The 21,750-nt window shown below is 36.2% G+C and overlaps 1 protein-coding gene across 2 annotated transcripts; it reads right to left on the reverse strand.

Annotated features, from left to right (window-relative positions):
- Positions 1-11,148: 11,148 nt before the first annotated feature.
- On the reverse strand, positions 11,149-21,589 carry c19h17orf75 (chromosome 19 C17orf75 homolog). 2 transcript variants are annotated; one of them, XM_049467799.1, is made up of 10 exons: positions 21,240-21,589; positions 20,134-20,208; positions 18,821-18,946; positions 17,966-18,096; positions 17,740-17,795; positions 17,539-17,658; positions 16,411-16,475; positions 15,330-15,469; positions 14,067-14,170; positions 11,149-12,706 (listed from the first exon to the last, which is right to left on the reverse strand). In XM_049467799.1, exons 1-10 carry the CDS (start codon positions 21,386-21,388, stop codon positions 12,488-12,490), a joined length of 1,185 nt encoding a protein of 394 aa, XP_049323756.1. In that variant the 5' UTR covers positions 21,389-21,589; the 3' UTR covers positions 11,149-12,487. The 2 variants fall into 2 exon arrangements, with proteins under 2 accessions (XP_049323756.1, XP_049323757.1); XM_049467800.1 differs by lacking the exon at positions 20,134-20,208.
- Positions 21,590-21,750: the final 161 nt, after the last annotated feature.

Raw genomic sequence — 21,750 nt, forward strand, 5'->3', positions numbered from 1 at the left:
TATCCTCCTTTCACTCTGTTCTTCAATACTCAGGAACCCACATGACAGAAAAGATTTTGGCTCTTGCTCATGAATATTCATACATGCAAACATATCGCCTCTGATTGGCTTACAGCATTGCGACACCAGGAGGCATGGACGAGACAGACAACAGTTATAAACATTTTAAAATAAAGACATTTTTACACTAAAAACAGTCTTTGCAATGTTATATGTTATATGTTACTTTACAGCACGTGTAATAATGCCCTGCTAAGGGCAGCCCCAGCCACTGATCTATTCTACATAGAGTCTATGTAAAACGCAAAATCCATCGGAGATCCTGTGTAAAACCTATAGCTACACACAAAAGCATGCTGATACAACTCAGAGAGAACTAATGTATTTCACAAAGAACAAGAAAAAGTGGATTTTAGCGGAAGGACACCTTTAAATTCACCACATAATCATCTTTATATAAGAACTGTGATGTTGCTTTTATATTATATATTATATATTTTTTATGATCAAATTAAGCAGAACGAATGCTCTAATTCCAATTCCCAAAGTGCAGAACAAAATTAGAGCTTATATTTGATATATTTTATTATTGGAATTTGTGATCATTTATGGTGGTGAAATTTTTATTACACACTATTCAGTGTGGTAGTATGTGGTTTGGGACGCAGCTCAGGTAATGCAGTGGAAAATCGCAGCCATTTACTTATTAAGGCAATAAACTCAAATAAATTGCTTTCAGAATGAGTTTTATACCTGAGATTTGTGTAATATGTGGCACTTAAAAGGTTTGTGACTCTTTAATACACTTAAACATAGCCAGGGGTAGGACTGTGCCTGGTGTATACTGGGTTTAATTCTGATTGGACCGTGACTGCGGACATCATTTGTCCAGTTGTGGGTCATATAATTAGCATGTGTGTTTATGGCTGTGTTTATTTAGCCTTTGCACTGCAGTCTTTTTTTGCTTCCTTTCATTTTCCTGTGCTTATGCTTATTTGATTGGTTATTGATAGAACTATGGAATATACTTAACAATATTATCATCATGAAGAATATATTTAAGAATATAATATTAGCTAGCTATTAGCTAGGTCGTGTAGCATATATATAGCAGGCTCAGCTCATTAGACCAGATTTAGCCTTCTTACTTATTGAGTATATATATATATATAGGAAATTATGTGTGTTCACAGCATAGATAACTTAAACTCATTGGCATTGGCTCATTTTTTGTGAAAAACATATATCAAAACACATTTTCGATAAACACACACTGTACACCCCCCCCCCACACACACACACACACACATTTATATTACATACAGTATGTTTGGCCAAGGGTTAATAAACATTGCTTCATTTGTAAATTTGAAACTAAACAAATTTTCTGCTCATATCTTGAGTTTAATTCATTTTCTTTTACATTTTATTAAAAAACTAATAAAAAAAAAGAGTAGCACTTTTTAAAAGAAATGTAACATAAGAAAGGTAAAGGGCAAATATTAACCATGTAAGCTGTTTATATTGCTTGCAATTTAGGTGAAGCGAGCATGTGTAAAGCATTTTAATGTAAAATTGCTTAATTTTGCTGAATTGAATACAAGTAACAAAGTAAACGAGTAACAAAAATATGAACACCACACAAGGGTTAAAGGGGGGCAATACTGTGAATTTTGGTATCGATCCGATACCAAGTAAATGCAGGGCCAGTATTGCCGATATCGATACCGATACTTTTTTAAATATTTAAGCTTCATAGATCCAAAGGGTTCAAAAAACCTACAATAGAATTTCGCCAAACATTGTACGTGACGACAAAACATTTATCAATTATCACAATCAACAATTTTGTTTTTTGTTTAGAAACAATGGAACAGTAACAAAACAAAGTTTGCTTTAACATTATGAAAATAAATATCTTTTGAGGTAGAAAAAAGGAGAAACCACAATACAAAAATTAGATAAAAATTCTCCCCTCCCTAGACATCTTTTCTAGTTCTTTCTTTGTTTGTTTCTTTTTTATATTGAATTGAATAGAATTGTTCTTAGGAAAAAACATAAAAAAGTAAAGATTTTTTTTTCCTTTCAGTGCAATTCAGTTTTTTCTTAAATTAACAGAATATTAAAAAATATATATATATAATAAAAAATCTGGTTGTGTCATTTGTGACATCCACTTGAGTGGGTGGGCCAGGCTGAGCCTACCTGCATGGCTGATTGGCTGGCTGGCTGCGGGAAAGATAAAAAAGCTCAGAGTACCAATCTTTTTACAGTATTGAGCGTTGGTATCGATATTATCAATATTTGGATCGCCAACCTTTAGTCTTTGTAAAAAAAAAAAAACATTACATGAATCTCCTTCCCGTGTTTATACTGGTTCCATTATGGTTCCATTATGAAAGCTATATGCTGCAGTCAGACGCTGCAGCCTGACTCAGAGCAGGCGGCGGCTCGTGACAGCTTAGCATGAAGGCGACATAATTGTGATTCTGGTTCACATCGTTCTCTGTGATGATCCGTGATGAGCAGCATGACAGGTGAGAGAATCGGCTAATGAGGCCACGGCTCAGGCGCAGAGCGAGGCTGCAATTACTGTTCCCGATGCTTTCTGTCGTTTTATTTAAGAATCAATGCCCATGACCTTTAGAGACGCATCCCATGTTCAGTGTAATCCAATGGACCCGATCATGGGACTACAATACACTGTCTAAAGGCTGGAGTATAGCCTACGTTCCCGGACAGCACCAGACGTCTATTTAATGTTAGAATGACGTTGGATTTTACTTAAAAAAGGAACATTGTTTTGACGTTAAGACCTGATATTGTACATCATGTACAACTTTAGAGACCCACGAGAAGATCAGCATATTAAAATTCACTTTCATGTTAGTATGATCTCAGTAAATTACTAGTCTAGTGGCTTTATACTTAAAGCATAAGAAAAACAATGGGACATTTAATATAATCAGAATACTGTGCCCTTTGACCTCCTAAAAATTGAATTGTTAATTTGATAACATTTTCTAATAATGTCATCTCTATGCAAATGGAGAACACCATGAACACTTAAACATGTTCACAACTCTAGATCAACCATGTTTCTGCATCAAATGCCTGTTTTAAAAGCTAAATATAAGTAACAAAGTAAACGAGTAACAAAAATATGAACACCACACAAGGGTTAAGGGTGCTTTTTTCCACCCTGTAATCTTAGGATAGCTCCGCTACTTTAAGAAGAATGTAACCTTTGACATCTGTGACATCACAACTTTTATACTGTTTCATTTTTATTTATGATATATACTTAAAAAGTGCACAAAAAGCTTATTAAAAACATTGTTTTTAAGGCCTATAAGACGTCGTAGACTCCGCATGGTGTAGCAGCCGGCGCCAGGAGTAATGGCGGCACTCGGAGCTGAAGCTCACCTCATAGGATCTAATCAGTGTTTTTAAAAAGCTTTTTGTGCACTTTTTAAGTTATTAAAAATGTTTTAAATGTCAGGGCTCTCTAGGAAGGAGGTGTGGAGCTACTTTGAGCTGGATAACGGTGGAAAAAGCGATTTATCGGGGTAAATTATGCCCCGTTTCGCCCAGTCTGAAGGTTGTTTGGACAAACTGTTAGAATTTCTGGATCTCAGAACGCTGTGGGAGAATAGAAGTATGCTATTCACCAAAGTTAAGTACTTTTTATTATTCTTTACTACACCAAAATTATATTTTACACCGGAGTTCTCCTTTAAAAGAAGTATAATAATAGTACACTTGAATAAACGTCTTTTTTTGTAAGTGTTTAGTCAAAAAACAGCCCTTTTTTTATTTTGGCGGCCAAAAGGCAGAGTATACTGATATTCAGATTGACCCAGACAGGAACTAGCGTATATATATATATATATATATATATATATATATATATATATATATATATATATATATATATATAAATATATGTATCAGATGGTCTGGCTGAGGATAGGCTATACTGTATCCCCAGCGAAGCCAGCGAGAGGGTGGCAGACAGAGAGTCGCGAATAAATCGATTAGGGGGCTTGCCTGACGGATGGCCCTCCTAGAGGGATGGGACACGCCAGAGAATTCATTTGGCCGGCGAGAGAGAGCCACGCCGAGGCCATTCATCTCCTCGCAAATTTGGCAATTTCCTGGATCCTGCAGCTTAATTAGGCAGCTTGCGCCGCTGGAGCCCGGGAGTGATGATGCATGCGGGCGATGCTCGGCGCTGATGTGGGAGACATGATTGTTGATAATGAGGAATGAATTTTGCGCGTGTGCACGGGAGCAATCTACGGCGGCTTGCATTAGCATGCAAACGGCACGAGCGTTTGGTATTTGGATAACAAGGAAAACAAACCAAAGAAAAAAAAAATTGGGTGCAGTCAAATGAGGCTGACCACACCGGGAGGTGGATGGATTCCGGCGTTCAGATGGCGCTACGGTGCAAATTGAGTCCAACAAGAATAGAAGCATTCAGCGGGAGTGTCAGAATAGTGTTCAACTGGCGTAATGTGGTGGACATGCATGCAGTTTAATGGCAGGTGTAAATGCAAGCACAGCAGCGACTTGGTTCTGATACATCAGCTCCCAGATGCAGACTTGTGCTGATCCACATCACCCTAGAAGTGAAGAGGGGAAAGAATGACATCTACTGTACCCACCCAGAGAGAGCAAGGCCAATTGTGCTCTCTCAGGGCTCTGGCAGCTGATGGCAAGCTGCATGATCAGGATTCGAATCAGCAATCTCGCGATTATAGTGGAAGCACTTTAGTCTGCTGGACCAATCAGCTCCAAAGGTGATCTAGCGTTGTACGAAATTGCACCCCACACCATGGAACCAGACTTTCTGTCTACAATATCTTTTGTTTTGGTAAATCATGTATTTCTTTGCAGCAAAATAACATGGTGGTAAATATACTTGTAAAACCACATCTGTCACATTTTATTCATGTGTCAAAGATATAAAAAAAATGATTAAATGCATTATTTGGCTTCAACTCAAATGCATGTTGTGATGCTCATTGCTATCACCCAGCCAACAGTCTATTTACACATCTTCTGCCTGTGTCGTTAAAATAGCAACAGTGCTTATGAATACATCTACGTTGATGAGTGTAATAGTCTGAAAATCTTGGCAATGAAAAACACAGGTGCTCCACTGACTGAAAACAACCTAGACTGACGTAAACAGTCAGATGTTCATTGCTATCTTGGCAGTGAATTGTACAAACCCATTTTAAACTTTTCTTTATCAACAATAAACAAAATTAACAAGCGTGAATGAGCTGGTTAGTTTTCTCTGCTGGGAAACATTAAACAAATCTAGGAAGCTGCGTCCCTGAAATAGCAATCCGCCACAAATTATGAGAGCGCACCTGACTCTTAAAGTTAATGGCAAATGACATGCTGATTGGTTTATATTTTAGGTTATGCCAAAAAACACCATTGATTGATTAAGAGAATAAATACATGCATTTTATTTGTTTTAAGACATGCAAGGTGTACTTTTCCCGTCGTTATGATAGCAAAGACACACTGACACGCCCTCGGCTCGCCTATGGATTGCTAAAATAGGACCCAATGTTCTTCCAGCAATGATAAATATTAGATATTGTAAAATAAATTGATATTAGATCATTTTTGCCTGCCCAGGCGGTGTATCTCTAATCAAGACAGATCTCCCTCAGCTCAAGAGGTCCAGCCTGAACCACCTCCCGTCTCCACCTTGAGTCCTGGATGTGTGACGGATGGTGACAGCGATGGTGACAGCGATGCATCCTGGGTGACGGAGTTCTCAAATAGCCGAGCCACGAATCTGATGAAGTGCCTCTGTGTGGATGATTTATGATTTATGAAACGGGGTCAGCGTTCGACCGCTAAACGCCCCCCACCCCTCTCTGTAGGCTACGCCCCTCCGGATCGGAAGTTATCAGAAGAGAAGGCGAGCGGGGGGAAGAAAAACAACAACTGTAATGGCTGGGGGAGGTGTTGGAGAAGGCAGGTGTTCTGTGCTACGTTTTGCTAACGAGGGAGCTGAACCCGACGCTTCAGTGAGCACAACATCTGTTCCTGCTTTTAAACGAAGCCTGGGAGCGCCACGTTTCTTGGATTCCTTTTTTGTTTTCGGGAATGCGGATTTGAAAGAAAAAGAAATTATACTAAATTCTTTACTTTGTGTTCCATAAGAAAACACTGTCGTATCATTCTACAGAAACGTCCATGTTTATATAGTTTATAGTAGCAAAATATATATATATATATATATATATATATATATATATATATATATATATATATATATATATATATATATATATATATATATATTTTTTTTTTTTTTTGCTAACATTTTGGACTTTGGTGTCTCTTCTCTACACATTTTATTCCATTTAAAAACAAATTGCATTTATTCGTTTATCTCAACCAAACTACAGCTTAAAGCACACCAGAATGGAAAGGCTAAAAGCTACCTGGTTAAAAACCACTGTGGTTTAACCCTTTGATGCAACAACATGGGTCAAATGTGCAATAAATTAATTTAATCATTCAGTTTTCATTAAGTTATCCCTCATTTATCTTGTTTTTGATCATAGTACATCCTTATTTTATTTTATTTTGTTTATTTATTTCTTTATATAGTTTATATAGTAGAAGTTAAAGCCCTATTTGCATCACTATTCCTTATAATGCGCAACATGGGTCAAAAATGACCCACATTCACTTTTTTAATGTAACTTTATGTATGGCTGACAGTTTCTATGATATATCTTAGCAAAATTTTGTTCAAGCATTCAGAATTTAACCTATTTCTCAATTAAGTTCTTTTTGATCATGATACATCTTTATTTTTTTATTTTAATTTTTTTACTTTTTTAAATAAAGCCATTTTTGTATCACTACCCCTCTAATGCACACATGGGTCAAAAATGAGGGGCTAACTCCGGCTAGCACTGCTAAAGCACCATTAGCCGCTAACCACACCAGCTCTTTGCCGTTCAGAGGGGAGTATATCGGACTGTAGCCTGTTGCCAACCCCGGCTAGCACTGTTGGAGCAGCATTAGCATTAGCCGTGTTTACCGTGTTTAAACAAGCTACGTGTGACAAACCGTTATCTAATATTGCCCTGGTTTACTGGAGCACTCAGTACTCCTCAAAGCAGCGCTTTCGGGAGGCATTAGCCGCTAACCACTAGCAGTTAGCTGTTAATGCTAATGCTCCAGCCTTAGTTCTTAGAGCTTACTGTAAATAAACAGAAGCACTTTACTCAGCCAAATAAACAGTTTTTAGGAGAGAAATCTGTGTAGATTAACATTCAGTGCTCATTTAACTTTAAAAGAAAGTCTTTTTTATTGCAGTTTTGTTTATTTAGCTTAGCTTTATTTAACTTAGATAGCTACCCCTATAAAGTGTATAATTAGACATATCAGACATATAGAAGATAAATATATATTACCTATATTACATATTTATTACATATTTATTATATCTGTAAAGTTCATGAACACAACAAGCCCATTGTGCCTGAAGCTGTGAAGCTGTGGATCATTGTATATACTGGAAAGGTGCTGGTTTTATATTTTATCTCTCTTTATCTCTCTTTCTCTCTCTCTCTCTCTCTCTCTCTCTCTCTCTCTCTCTCTCTCTCTCTCTCTCTCTCTCTCTCAGGCTCTGTAGAGTGCATCACATTAGCGAGCACTAATTGGGAATCTGTGCCAGTTCGTCCCAGCCATTAAGGTCAGGCGGAGGGACAGAAAAAGGGATGGAACGAGGATAACAAGGTCTCTGCTCGTTGCCAAGTCCCATTTTCAGTTCACCCCAGTGAAATTAAAACCTGTACTCATCATCTAAAGTGGTCAGGGTTGTGCTTGAACTGTTGACCCAGATGATTTAGGGTCAGCTCCTTAATGCACAGTTGACTCAACACACTAAAAGTCCTTAAAGTGATTATTTCTTTACCACTGTTTCCATTAACAGGGGAGTCTTTTCTTGAGCTTCCTTCAGTGGAGGAGCGGTGGAGGGATTTCTGGTTGCACACTACCATCTACTGAGATAAAAAGGTAATGCCTGGCTCACACTACGGGATTCTTTCAATATTAACCTGTGTGGAAAATATGAGACCACACATATAAAGACATATATGATCAAATTTTCAGTCTTTGATTGTTGTTAGTCACAAAACTTCCCACACTACCCAACTCAGATTCTCAAAAATCACTCAGACCAAGGTTATGCTACTAATAATCTTAGAAAGTCAGGAATTGAGAATTATATAAGACCGATTGGTACTTTTATCAGTGTGGACAGTGTGCCAAATCCTGCTGGAAAATGAAATCCGTAGGTACATAAATATTGTCAAGAGAGGGAAGCATGAAGTGCTGTAAGATTTCCCAGGAAAACACTGTACTGACTTTGGACTTGATAATCAAACACAGCATTTCATACAAAGCCGATTCCAAGATAGCATAAATAATCATCCCAAACTTAGCAAAGAGGTGCATCTAAAAAACATGAATATGCTTAAAAAGTTACTTTATTTAATTAATAAATGTAATTTTTTTTATTGTTGATGATTATGGCTTACAGCCAATAAAAACCCAAAATCTGTGTCTCAGAAAATTAGAATATTATATAAGACCAATTGGTACTTTTAGCAGTGTGGGCAGTGTGCCAAGTCCTGCTGGAAAATGAAATCTGCATCTCCATAAAAGTTGTCAGTAGCAGGGGGAAGCATGAAATGCTGTAAGATTTTGTGGGAAAACAAAACTGCACTGACTTTAGACTTGATAATAAAACACAGTGGATCAACACCAGCAGATGACAGACATTAATCTCCAAACCATCACTGATCATCAGTAAATTTTACATTTTATTTTGGAAATCAAGGGAGGAATCAGAGTCTGGAGGAAGAGTGGAGAGACACACAGTCCAAACTGCTTGAGGTCTAGTGTGAAGTTTCCACCAGTCAGTGATGGTTTGATGGAGAGACATGTCATCTGCTGGTGTTGATCCACTGTGTTTTATTATCAAGTCCAAAGTTACAGGTACAGGACTACAGTCTGTAATTATTATAGAACTACAAAGTGCTCCTCGAATTGGCTTGATTATCCTGTTGTGTTGGCAAAGCATAAGCTAACCAGACAGTGAAATTAGTTGCATGCATCATTTCGTGTCTAATGGTTATGGGTCCCTTTGCTTTAATAACAGTGCCAGTCCTGCTTGGTAAGAATTACACCAGTCTCAGGAGATCCCTGTCTTCCATAACCTGGATGCGCATTTCTCCCAGTCTCTTGGTTGCTTGGTGAACTGGTGCTGAAATCTGGTGATTATCCTGGTCATTCAGTGTCCAGGTTTTCCATCATGTCTGTTGAACCCGACCCACAGCAACACCCCACTGTTCATCCAGGAAGGTGAGGGTTTCAGTGCTGTCTGTTGCTTGGGCGTGAAGTAGAAAGATGAGTGGGTTAACTGGACAGGAACTCTCCGAGGGACGGGTTTAATCCTCACCTGGAAGGATTGGCATTGTCTGTTTGTTTGAAGCTCTGGGAAAACAATGCCTCAGGTGGAAATGCCAAACTTGGCATAATGTTGCACCATCTCACCACAACACCAATTCCACCGGGATTCACTCCCCCACCAACATATATCCGCTGTAGTTTGGGGGATCACCAAAATTAAAGCAGATTTCAGTGAAATATGAGCTTTGCTTGTAAAAATGGATTGGCAAATGGGAAGGCACTGACCAGATTAAGTGTTATGGGTGGTAACTATGGATAATCCACATACAGAACATACAAATAAACCCACCATAAGTCCACCTAAATCATGATATTGGATAATCTTATCTACAATTTACAACATTGGACTCAACTCTTCTCATTTACTTACAATTGCACTTACGTATCATTTTTTCTAATATGCTTTTTTGTTCTTCAGTTAATTTTGGAAGGTTTATGTTATTGAGAAAAGTGTGGATATCTGCTAGGCCTGGTCCATGTTCTCATTAGTATAGAGTTTTATAAAAGTTTCTAAATACTTGATTTATTTCATTAGTTTGTTTAATCTTTCCGAACTCGTCTTTGATTGCTGGTATTTTTGTTTTTTCTTTATTGTGCTTTACTTGGTTAGCTAAGAATTTTCCAGACTTGTTATTGTGTTCAAAATGTTCATACCTTAGTTGCTGTGTTAGACATTGAGTATTCTTATTTATGAGTTCATTATGTTGTGACTTACATTTGCTCAGCTCCTTTTTGCTGGGTTTTTTTATCATTTTATTCGATAATTCCCTAATTTTCCGTTGTAGGTTAGTGTTGTTTTCTGTATCTTTTTTTTCTTGTGGGAGGAGTATGAGATCATTTTGCCTCTTAATACAGCTTTCCCAGTTTCCCATAGTATGGCGTCAGAAGAGTTTCCTTTTTGCCTTTCTGCCACTCAAAGACACTTGCAATTACATTCAACACACTCAACACACACTGGTGAGAAGCGGAAGCCAATCGCACACAGCGTACTCATAACCAGAAACAACCTTCAACCTGAATGACCACATCAGGCACTGAGGAGTTGACCCAGCACAAAGTGCCAATTCATATTTGGGTGTGCAGACATGCAGAAATTTACATATCAGGGTATCAATTTCTTTTGCACTGTAGAGCCCAAACCCGACTCAACTCTAACTCAACAATAAACAGAATAAAGAATAAAATAACGTTCTCTTATAAATGAGCTGCTGGTGTATCTTCACAGTGTGAACACGCAGGTCAGTATCCTCTGCTGAGACACACAAATGCTCTGCGCTGTTAAGATACAAATGTGCCAAAGTCAGAGCTCACCTGCCTCTTAAAGGGAGGAGCACTGATTGGTTTATTTCAAGTTACGCCCAAAATTAACCACATCCATGATTAATAAAAGTAATTAGTTCATGCCTTTTGCACGTTTTGAGCTGCGCAGGAGTATTTTTTGTGCCTTTATGATACCAAAGACACACAGACACGCCCCTAAATCCAACTGCATGATCCACAATTGACTGGTGCACTGTAGATCGTTAATCTAGGACCCTTAATCTTCGTAATTTTACATATTGCCGTCCCTGCATGACCCATGGCACATCAATATAAATGTACAATATAGATTTTAGGAGACACTTGACTTTATTATTAATCTCTTTATTCATAAATACAAGATCAGGCAGAAGGTGAAATGTACACACTACATTTAAACCAACAAATAATCAGAAGAGATGATATTTAACAAATATCACAAATATCACAACTTCTCAGGAAGGTCAGACTTCTCAATCCAGAAGTCAAAAGTGTTCAATAAGACAAAAGGTAATGAATGTTACTACAGGATAACCCTCACACCCCTCTTTACCTGTGCCGGTTTAGATATGATAGAGTGTTTATTATGCAAGAACTGTTACAGTTTAGTTAGCTGCAACCGGATTGGCTGCAACTACCGTTGCATCATTACCTAAAATTATCTAAAATTGCACCACATGGTTGTATGTGTGTGTGTGTGTTTAATATGTGTTCTAGTTTACAACTGAACCACCTGCACAGGTTTCTGGTGATTTTTGAAAGGAACTGCATGATTCTTCATAGTGGGAGCAATTTATTTACATATTTATACAACACAGAATCACTTGATTAGAGTTTAGTGAATGAGCATTTACACACCCAACTACTTACTACTACAGATTTACACAAATGTCTCATAATTACATTTTTCTTTGCTATATACAAGAGCGGGAGATTAGTAAAAAAATGTAGGTAACTGCTGGAATGCATGCAACTGAAGAACATCTCCATAATCAATTTTTTATCAATCAATAATCAAGTTTTGCCAGTAGTGTCTAATATCAGGAATATAAGCCTGGTAGTGTTGTAGTGAGCCTTCACAATGATTCACAATTTAAAATTTTTATCTCTAGTTTTTTGTGTATCATATATTCAAATATATATATACATACACACACTACACAATACAGGTGCATCTCAAAAAGAATATTTGAAAAATTCAAAATGTAAAACTCATATTTTTATAGATTAATTGCACACAGAGTGATCTGTTTTAAGCATTTACTTGAAGCTTCCATTTCAAGCCCTTCATGCTTCCCTCAGCTGACAACTTTTATGGAGATGTAGATTTCATTTTCCAGCAGGACTTGGCACACTGCCCATATTGCCTAAAGTACTAATTGGTCTTATGTAACATTCTAATTTTCTAAGACACTGATTTTTGGGGTTTTTATTGGCTGTAAGTCATAATCATCAACAATAAAATGAATAAATGCTTAAAATAGATCACTCTGTGTTTAATACATCTAGAGTTTCACATTTTTAAACTAAATTACTAAATTACTGAAATAAAGTAAGTTTTTAAATGATATTCTAATTGTTTGAGATGCACTAGTAAATATGACTGTGTGATGATATCAGCATATATAACATATAAGTGTTGCCCTCTGCAGGCCACAGTACGTTACTGCACCACGCCCACAGCCTGCTCAGCGATGAACTCCTCCAGCACCCGGATGATGCTGCAGGCCTCGGGCAGGCCGCTGTGCTCGGCCCGGGCGTTCTGGAGCAGGATGTCTCCGTTCCCGCAGGTCTGCAGGAACAGACAGCAGCGGAACAGAGCGTAGTGGCTCATCTCCGCCTGCCGGATAAATCGCTTCAGGTTGTTCATGTCCTGGATGGCCTGCATGGATGGAGACAAGCTAGTGAGCTTTATTATATTACGGTTCCCCTGATCTTTACACCCGTGGAACTGCTTCTCTATGTGCAGAACTCCACTGGACCCAGTTCTACCACAGTACCATTATAATTACAATTTCTGTGGTACCACTGGACCATTTCACATCATGATTAATGGACCAGCTCACAAAAGCAGAAACTGCATATATGTCCTTTATAGCCATCTATTTGATACAATACATGTAATAACTTTGTAATAACTAATAACCCTCTCCAGCACCCCTGGTCACAATAACTGTTCCTGTGAAGAGTTAAGTGAATAGAACATTAAAAACATTTTTTTTCATCATTATAAGCAAAATTAATGGATTATACGATTATACCATACGATTTTTAAAACATAAGTGCAGACATGGACAATAAAACCAAAAATCAACTAAAACTACACTTAAATTTATTTATAGTAGGGCTAAAATTAATTTCATAAAAAGCAGTGTTGACACAATCCTTAATAATAAAATGTGTCATATCAAATGTGTGAACTTTTTCACACAAGGCCATGCAGATTTATATTTTTTCTCCCATAATAATAAAAACCTTCATTTAAAAACTTCATGTTACGTTTACTTGCGTTGTCTTTGACTAATATGTAAATTCGTTTTATGATCTGAAACATGACACATAAGAGTGATAAACATGCAAAAAAAAAGAAGAAAAAAATCATGAAGGGACAAACACATCATTGTATTTTGACTGGGTGTCCAAACTGAGTTGGCAGTAGTTTTAATAGCTAATGGTATGTGCTGTGTAATGCAGTTGGAACCTTAACAACAAGATAATCAAGGTCAGAACACTGAAACACTGGAAAACATACATTCAATTAGACTTTTAATTAAATTAAATTAAGTTATTTTTTTATTTTTTATTATTTATTAATGTCGATTTATTTAAACAAATATTACACTAACCACCTTTTATACAACTGCACTTGCTTTTATAGCTGCTATCAAATAGTAATGGGAAATAAAATCACATTATATTATATAATAAGTGCTCTATAAAAGTGATAAAATAGTTTGAATCCTCTGATATTAATTTGAATTTTGGTCAAGTTTTGATTTTTTAAATATGTAAATTAGTTACAGTTTTTCTTCTTTAGTCTACAGCATTAGTATAGTTTATAAATCTCTCCTAAATGTGGCATGTTCTTACGTTTATTTTTTTCCTCTCCTGCAGAGGATTTGTTAATAGATATTTTTTTTAATGTATAAACCCCAAACAAAATTGGTCATGTGACCAGGGGGCACCCAAATATGTGCTAAGCCAGTCTGTATGTGTTACTGTGTAATTCTGTGTATATAAACCTTGAGTTTGAAGTTCTCCAGGATCTGCCGCAGAAGGAAGGGGTTAAATCGCTCGGCTGCGTTCAGGAAAGCCTGGATCCATTCATCACAGAACCGGTTACTCGCTGCAGAGGAAACACACCTGAGAGTTAGACACCAGCAGCAGCTTTTATTAATATACTGATCAGTTCAAGCTGAAGCAAATTCTAAAATCATGATCATTAATATTAATATTAATACATTTGATTTAAACTAAAGCTACACACAACATATTGATTAATAATAGTTAGTTTTGTCACAGTAACTTGTTTTAATTTATGAACAAGTATTCTAAAATTAATAACGTAATTGTGATTTTATAAACATAACATTTTATGCTGAAGTAATATAATGTAATACTACTACTAGTAATAATAATAATAATAATAATAATAATAATAATAATAATAATAATAATAATAATAATAAATAAATAAATTACCACCTTTCATAGAGCAATTAGATTTGAATTAAGTATTATTCAGATAATAAATCAAATAGACAAATTAAAAAATAAAACATTACCACAGTTTTAGAACAAAGTAGACAAACCAGTTTAAGTAATATAACTACTATAATATTAACTACTACTACTACTACTATTAATAATAATAATAATAATAATAATAATAATAATAATAATAATAATAATAATAATAATAATAATAATAATAATAATAACAAAAATAATAACTTACCACCTTTAATAGAGCAATGAAATTTAAATACATAATTATTCAGACAATAAATAAAATATGAACAAATTAAAAGTAAAACACAACCACAGTTTTTAACTGTTTTTAGACAAACCAGTTTACTCATGTTAAAAACTTTGTTTCTAACCCCATATTTTTTCAATTTAATTTATTGATATTACATATACAAGATGTAGGTCTTCCTGTTTTGATAATTACATAATCAATTTATTGTACAATATATGGACTGGAATATATGGTCTACAGATTTTTTTGCTGCTCTTGAGATAAACAATTATGTTTATCTTAGAGAGAAGAGCTTATTAATGTCAGCTTTGTTCAACAACAACCGTTTTATTTTATTTTAGTATTATAAACATTAGGATATTTCAAATGTGTAGTATTTCAATCTGAATGTCTGAATAGTCTTACAAATTAAAAGTCTATAAATTTTTAAAACTATGTAAATAACTGTATTTCTATGTTAAATAATATTACAGTACAATGATATTGATTATCGCAATACTTTCTAAGTATGTTCTATTCTGACCTGTGTTCGTGAGAGCGGGGGGGCTGCTGGAGCAGTCGATCAGCAGGTCAGATCGAGATTCTTTAGACTCGGTTTTACACAGAGACGCTGTGGATGGCTCCTCCTGCACCAGACCCTGCAGACTCGCCGCTTTAATAAACCTGATAAAAATACACAACATTATATCCTCACTGCCACGCAAAAACCTTGCATCTCTAAAATAGAAGGGAAATAAAACTTTCAGTGAAGATCACATTATAATAATATGTGTAAAACAGGAAGAATGAAGATACAAGGTTTTTCTGCCATAGTACAGTATAAAAGTACAGCATTATAAGGGTGAGTTTTCAGTGAAGGCTAGGTGCAGAAGTATTAGCATTAGCCGCTATCCTCAGCGCTAGCTCTTTCGCCATTCCGAGGCGAGTATATTGGACTGTAGTGTTTGCTGTGTGTTTACCATGTTAAAACACGCTACGAGGGACAAATCGCTAGCAGATAGCATCCTGGTTTTACCAGAACACTCAGGGTTCCTCAGTCTAGAGCTAACCACTGCTAATGCTACTGGCTAACTGCACTGTTTAAAATATTGGAAATAAATGGTAGCGCTTTACTCACCCAAAAAAAACAGTTTTCAGAAGAGAAATCTGTGTAGAATAACATCCAGCGCTTGTTTGACTTTGAAATAAATATATATATATATATATATATATATATATATATATATATATATATATATATATATATATATATATATATATATATACAGATTACTGAATTACAGTTTTGTTTACGTAGGTGCTGAATTAGAAGGAAAACATGGCGACACTCCTGTTCCTTACTAGTGTCGCTTAAAATGCGCCTTGCAATCCGATGCGCCTTATGAATGAAAATATACCAGAAAACAGACGTTTATTGATTTATATTCCTATATTTATATTTATTGACTATTATTCCTTCTTTACATTTTTTCGAACACTGATTAAAATAAAACATAAAATATGAATATTTTGATCTTAATTTCACATTTTACTATTCTGTACAAATATTTCACAACACGGTATTGATTTTTACTTATTCACTAGTTTACATGTAAAGACTGTACCTCGCCACATCGGTCTTTGTCCTCTCATCTGCTCCAGTGACTTCTACATGAGTGTGATTCAACGCCTGCAGAAACAATAATAAATAAAGACACCATTTACACCAGAGACACACAGGTTTGGCCAAACCCCTATTCAAAACTGTGCAGCCATTAAAATAAATCACAATTTAGGTTAATAAATAAAATATGGTTATATTTCACCAACCTAATATAAACCAGGTTGGTATATTAAGCCTGTGTTACACTGCTCTCTAGTGGCTCCACAATAAAACTGTCTGAAAGCTGCTGACCTACACAGCACACCTGATTCAACTCATCTGTTAATTAATTGTCAGGTTTAGTGGAGCAGTCTGAGCAGAATGAATGTATTTTACATGTATGTTACATACACATTTTACATTCAAATCACCCATCATGCCCTTATAAGACTCAAAAGTCAGGATTGGCTATAAAATCAATTGGCTCAGTAATAAATATCATTATTATAAATCTCATGTTTCTGCAGTAAGATAATTTACAGTAATGTACATTTATTCTCTTTAGTTCTTTACTTAGTACAGGTGAATGTTTTTAATATCTTTCAAATATTCTTAACAATCCAAAAAAATACATCTCTAAAATAAAGAGACCACTTAAAAATATAATCAAGAGGAAGATGGATGATCACAAGCCATCAAACCACCAAACTGAACTGCTTGTATTTTTGCACCAGGAGTAAAGCAGCATAAAGTTATCCAAAAGCAGTGTGTAAGACTGCTGGAGGAAGAGAACATGATGCCAAGATGCATGAAAAAATTGTGATTACAAGTTAGGGTTATTCCACCAAATATTGATTTCTGAACTCTTAAAACTCTTTATGAATATGAACTTGTTTTCTTTGCATTGATTGAGGTCGGAAAGCTCTGCATTTTTTTTGGTTATTTCAGCCATTTCTCATTTTTTTGCAAATAAAAAGCTATAATTTACAATATTTTATTCGGAATTTGGGAGCAATGTTGTCTGTAGTTTATAGAATAAAACAACAATGTTCATTTTACTCAAACATAAACCTATAAATAGCAAAATCAGAGAAACTGACTCAGAAACAAGTGTGAAAAGGACTAAACTAAGCATCTGAAAGTCTCTTACTGCATGGAGGAGATAGCCGATGTTATTCTGGAGCAGCTGGACCACTCTGTGGATGTGCATGACGGACTCCTCGTACCACAGGCTCAGGTAAGGCCGAACCTCCGACTCCAGGTTCTGCATCTGTCAGAGCGAGAAAACACACAATCAGCTATAGGACAGTAATAAAATTATACAATAATCAAAGTATTATTCATGTCTTACCTCTTGAGTCAAGCTGCTCTGCAGACCTTGGACATACTTATCAAGCTCGATTCTGAATGTGAAACTGAATTAAAGAAATTTACCATAATTTATCGTGTATTAAAATATGTAGTAGGTTTTACTGGCCAGCAGCGAGTAATCATATTAAAGGAGTGTAACACAGTAAAGAACTCTATACAGCTTTATTAATGAGTTGTATTAATGGTTTCTGGGTGGGGTTAAGGATATAAGTTCAGGCCTTTCTCTGAGCCTCCGAGGAGACAGACCACCCAGCCGTTACCGTCTGCCTCCGGCTGCTCTGGAGATCTCTCCTGCTCCAGCAGACAACAGTAACAGCCCACCGCCTGCTCAGGAACACTGAAAAACACACACACACACAAAACTGCAATTAATCACATGCAAGTAAAAAATGTAAGTAAAAGAATGAATGTAAAAAATGTCAAATGTAACTATATTTATATTAGTGCTGTCAATTAAAATACTAGTATATACATGTATGTTTGAGGGGAGAAAAAGCCAACATGGCGCGCTGGTGCTAACTGCTAAATAATGCTAACTGATGCAGTGAGTAGCTTCGCATTTGTTAAACAACCATGTGAAATAAAACATCATGTGGACGTGGAAAAGATATTAATATGTCTGAGAAGAGTCAAATTATTGACATGCATCAGTAATGCCGAGAAAACATCTGCAAGGGGATTGCTGGTAGAAAAACAGCACTAGAACTCAGGGATATGTTGTTTAAAGGGAACTGGGGATTGGGACTAAATCGCTGTGTAGCCTTAAGAAAAGCACTTATCAGTGAGGCTAACCAACAAAAACAGTTTAAATTTAATAGTGACCCTAAAGATTGGAGTCTGGAGGGATAGAAGAAGGTCATGTGAAGGTCTGATGAGTCCAGATTTACTATGTTTCAGAGTAATGGAGTTCTTCAGACTAGCTCACAAGATCTTATCTACTTTCTTTTTTTATTTTTCACTTACTATAAAAAAAAATAATAAATAATAATAATAATAATAATAATGAGATGATGATGATGATGATGATAAGGTCATATGGTGATTTATGGTGAGTGGGTTACCTGAGCTCCACGGTGGCGATATTGCCCATGCCCCCCAGCAGGGCTCCTTTGCTCAGCCTGCGGGAGATGTAGCTCCGCAGCTCGGGCTCCGCCTCCGCAGGCAAGCTGGTGTCCAATAGTGTTAGACTACAAGAAAGAGCAGTTCATTACAACAGAGATCTCCAAAGGTGAAGTAGACAGTTAGCAGACAGACAGGTAAGCAGGTGATGGAGAGCTGATGAGCACAGGAGACAGAAAACACAACACGAAGCCGCGAGAACCAATCACACCACTGAAACCTGGCTTAAGAGCAAGATGAAGACGGAAAACCGAATAAAGGAAACGTATTAAATCACAGAGTTTCAGAGTTGATAAGAGACTAGAGGGCGCTCTAGAGTGAGGGCGAAATGAATGGAAAATTAACTTTACTGTAAAACTGTAATTTGTCCCAATTCATAGATTTAATACAGAAATTACAGAATTGTTTCATGAAGGCCCTGAAGTATGGACTAAAATTATGTGTTAATTATGGTACATTAAAACGTTTATTTTTGGCACAGAGTGAGTCAAACTATTGTTATTTTTGGCTGCTCAGCAATAAAATATTATCAAATATTGAAATATTGGTTTTATATTTTTGAATACAAACCAGTTTTGGCTTTTTGTAGCCATATGGTTCACATGCCAACCAATCAGCACTAAGGCTACGTTCACATTAACCGGCTTAAGTGACTAAAATCTGATTTTTTTGCTTAATGTGGCTCAGATTAGATTTTTTCATGGCTGTGTGAACGTGCCAAATCTGATTTATTCAAATCACATTTGAGTCACTTTCATATGTGGTCCTAAATCAGATACCTATCCGATCCATGGACATAATACATTAATGTAAACATTCAAATCGGAATTCATGCATTATTTTGCTTTATAAAAATCGTATGATTCTGGTAAATTGAACTGTATGCTCCAAATTAAAATAATGTACTTCCATAATTGGCCATAAATTAAATGTATAGCCCATTTAGATCCAATTTCCGCACCATTCACTGTGTCCTCACTCGTTCTGCCCTCCTGATTTTGGTTTAATGACAGAAACAGAAAGTATCCAGGTTCCTCATGATCTGGCATTGATGCAGATTGCAGAAGAGAGAAGTCATGAGAAATGATCAGATCAGTGAGTTTTGGCACATCATGAAAAGCCTGAGATGGTGACCAAGCGACACACGAGATCCAGAAGCCCCTGTAACGCTGAGAGAAAACACGAGGAACAACACTTAAAGCACACCAGCGCAGCGACCGACACTGAGAGACCCACAATGAATTTACCGTTTTACCTAAAGTCATCCTGACTGGTAGTGGAGTCTGCTCGTCTCTGGCTCCAGGCTACACTTTCTTCAGCAGCCTCAGATCTGTACAGTTAATAACGTGCTTAACACTTCAGTCAGATAAACGATGGAGAAGACGTGGAGAAGACCCTTACATGACCTAAATATATACAGTAATCCTTGGGCACATTATGATACTAAAGAAAATATTCAAAAGTTACTCAGACAGGGATTAGGCCTAGACATGAACTAAACATGGGTTTCAATTGAAAAAAATTGTTTTAAATAATAGGATTATGCCACTGCCAGCCCAGGTTCAAAAACAGCCCTATATGTCCAGTAGATGAACAATATTGACCTTTATTAACCCCAAATGCATTAAAATCTTTTCAGCAACTTTCTACACCAATTACAAAGACTTCCCTGATGACAACAGCTTAGAAACTATTTTCTCATTATTACTATTTCTACTTGTGTGAAAATTGTTAGTCATTTAGGTCAAGAAGTCTCAAAGACACGTATTTAAAAAATTTAATGTAGTGCAGTGTACAAGAAATAATTTATTCAAATCTATTTTTGCCGTTTTAGTTTAGTTTTTTTCCCCATCTCTGCCCCTCACAATTGCAATTTCAGGAAAAAATGAAAAAAAAAAATATCTTTTATTTTGAGATTTTTTAAATATTTTGCATTTTGCAATTTGGATTATAAATGACCATCAGATTTGTGTTACAAGATACAAAAATGGACAAATCTGAAAATTGAAAGAACATTCAATCCAATACATTTTTCTTGAAATTCTATTCGCGAAAGTCTGAAATAAAATACTTGATAATTGAAAAATGAGATAAAAACAGATTTTATTTCTTTTTTCGAATTTAGTTTGATACAGGCAAAAAAGTGAACTGCTAAATGTCTTTTTTAATTTAATATTTTTAAATATCAGAAATGCCTGATTAACTAAAGCAACTAAAAACATATAAAATGCACTTTTTAATCCATCATTATAACTAGCAACACCTGAAAACAGGTTGATAGCTAATTCATTAGTTACCATGTCTTACAGCATACTGTAGCTAATGCCGATCTATCTCCCCAGCCCCTCCCTCAGATCTTACCTGGAGTTCTGGTAGTAATATATCGAGTAGTAGGAGTTGATCTGCTGGATTCTGGGGCTCAGTCCCGACAGATCCTCAGTATCGTAATCCCCGTCCTTCTCCTCCACATCTATAGACTCCTGGAAGGAGGAGGTCTGAGAGGTAAACATCTCCGGATACCGGATAAAACCTCTAATAACCCGAATAAAACACACAGCGGGAGAGTTCAGAGTCCGACACGCGCTCTGAGATCTATATAATCATAAATAAAACCGAGGAGCTGAAGAAATAATCATGCATTTATAGATAAATGAGAAATTAATGCAGAGCTGCCTGCTGTCAGCTGGCTAAATGACGGTGTGCAGCGGAGAGCGCATGCGCGATGGGCCCTTGCGCTGATCTGTATATCATGGCTGCAACACAGTCCGCATGATCTACAGATCGCAGTGTTACTTCAGGAAGGTCAGGGGCGCATACCGTCTCAAATTGAGACTACTTTTTTTAATTAAAAAAATAAAATTATATCGTGAAT

Source organism: Astyanax mexicanus, chromosome 19 (assembly GCF_023375975.1).
Source record: "Astyanax mexicanus isolate ESR-SI-001 chromosome 19, AstMex3_surface, whole genome shotgun sequence".
Lineage (NCBI taxonomy): Eukaryota > Metazoa > Chordata > Actinopteri > Characiformes > Acestrorhamphidae > Astyanax > Astyanax mexicanus.

Coding starts and splice junctions, on each gene's coding strand:
- c19h17orf75 (XM_049467799.1), bottom strand. CDS start 21,388: ATGTTTACCTCTCAGACCTCCTCCTTCCAGGAGTCTATAGATGTGGAG. Junction 20,209..21,239: donor TATTACTACCAGAACTCCAG/GTAAGATCTGAG, acceptor TTAACTGTACAG/ATCTGAGGCTGCTGAAGAAA. Junction 17,796..17,965: donor AGAGAAAGGCCTGAACTTAT/ATCCTTAACCCC, acceptor TCAGTTTCACAT/TCAGAATCGAGCTTGATAAG.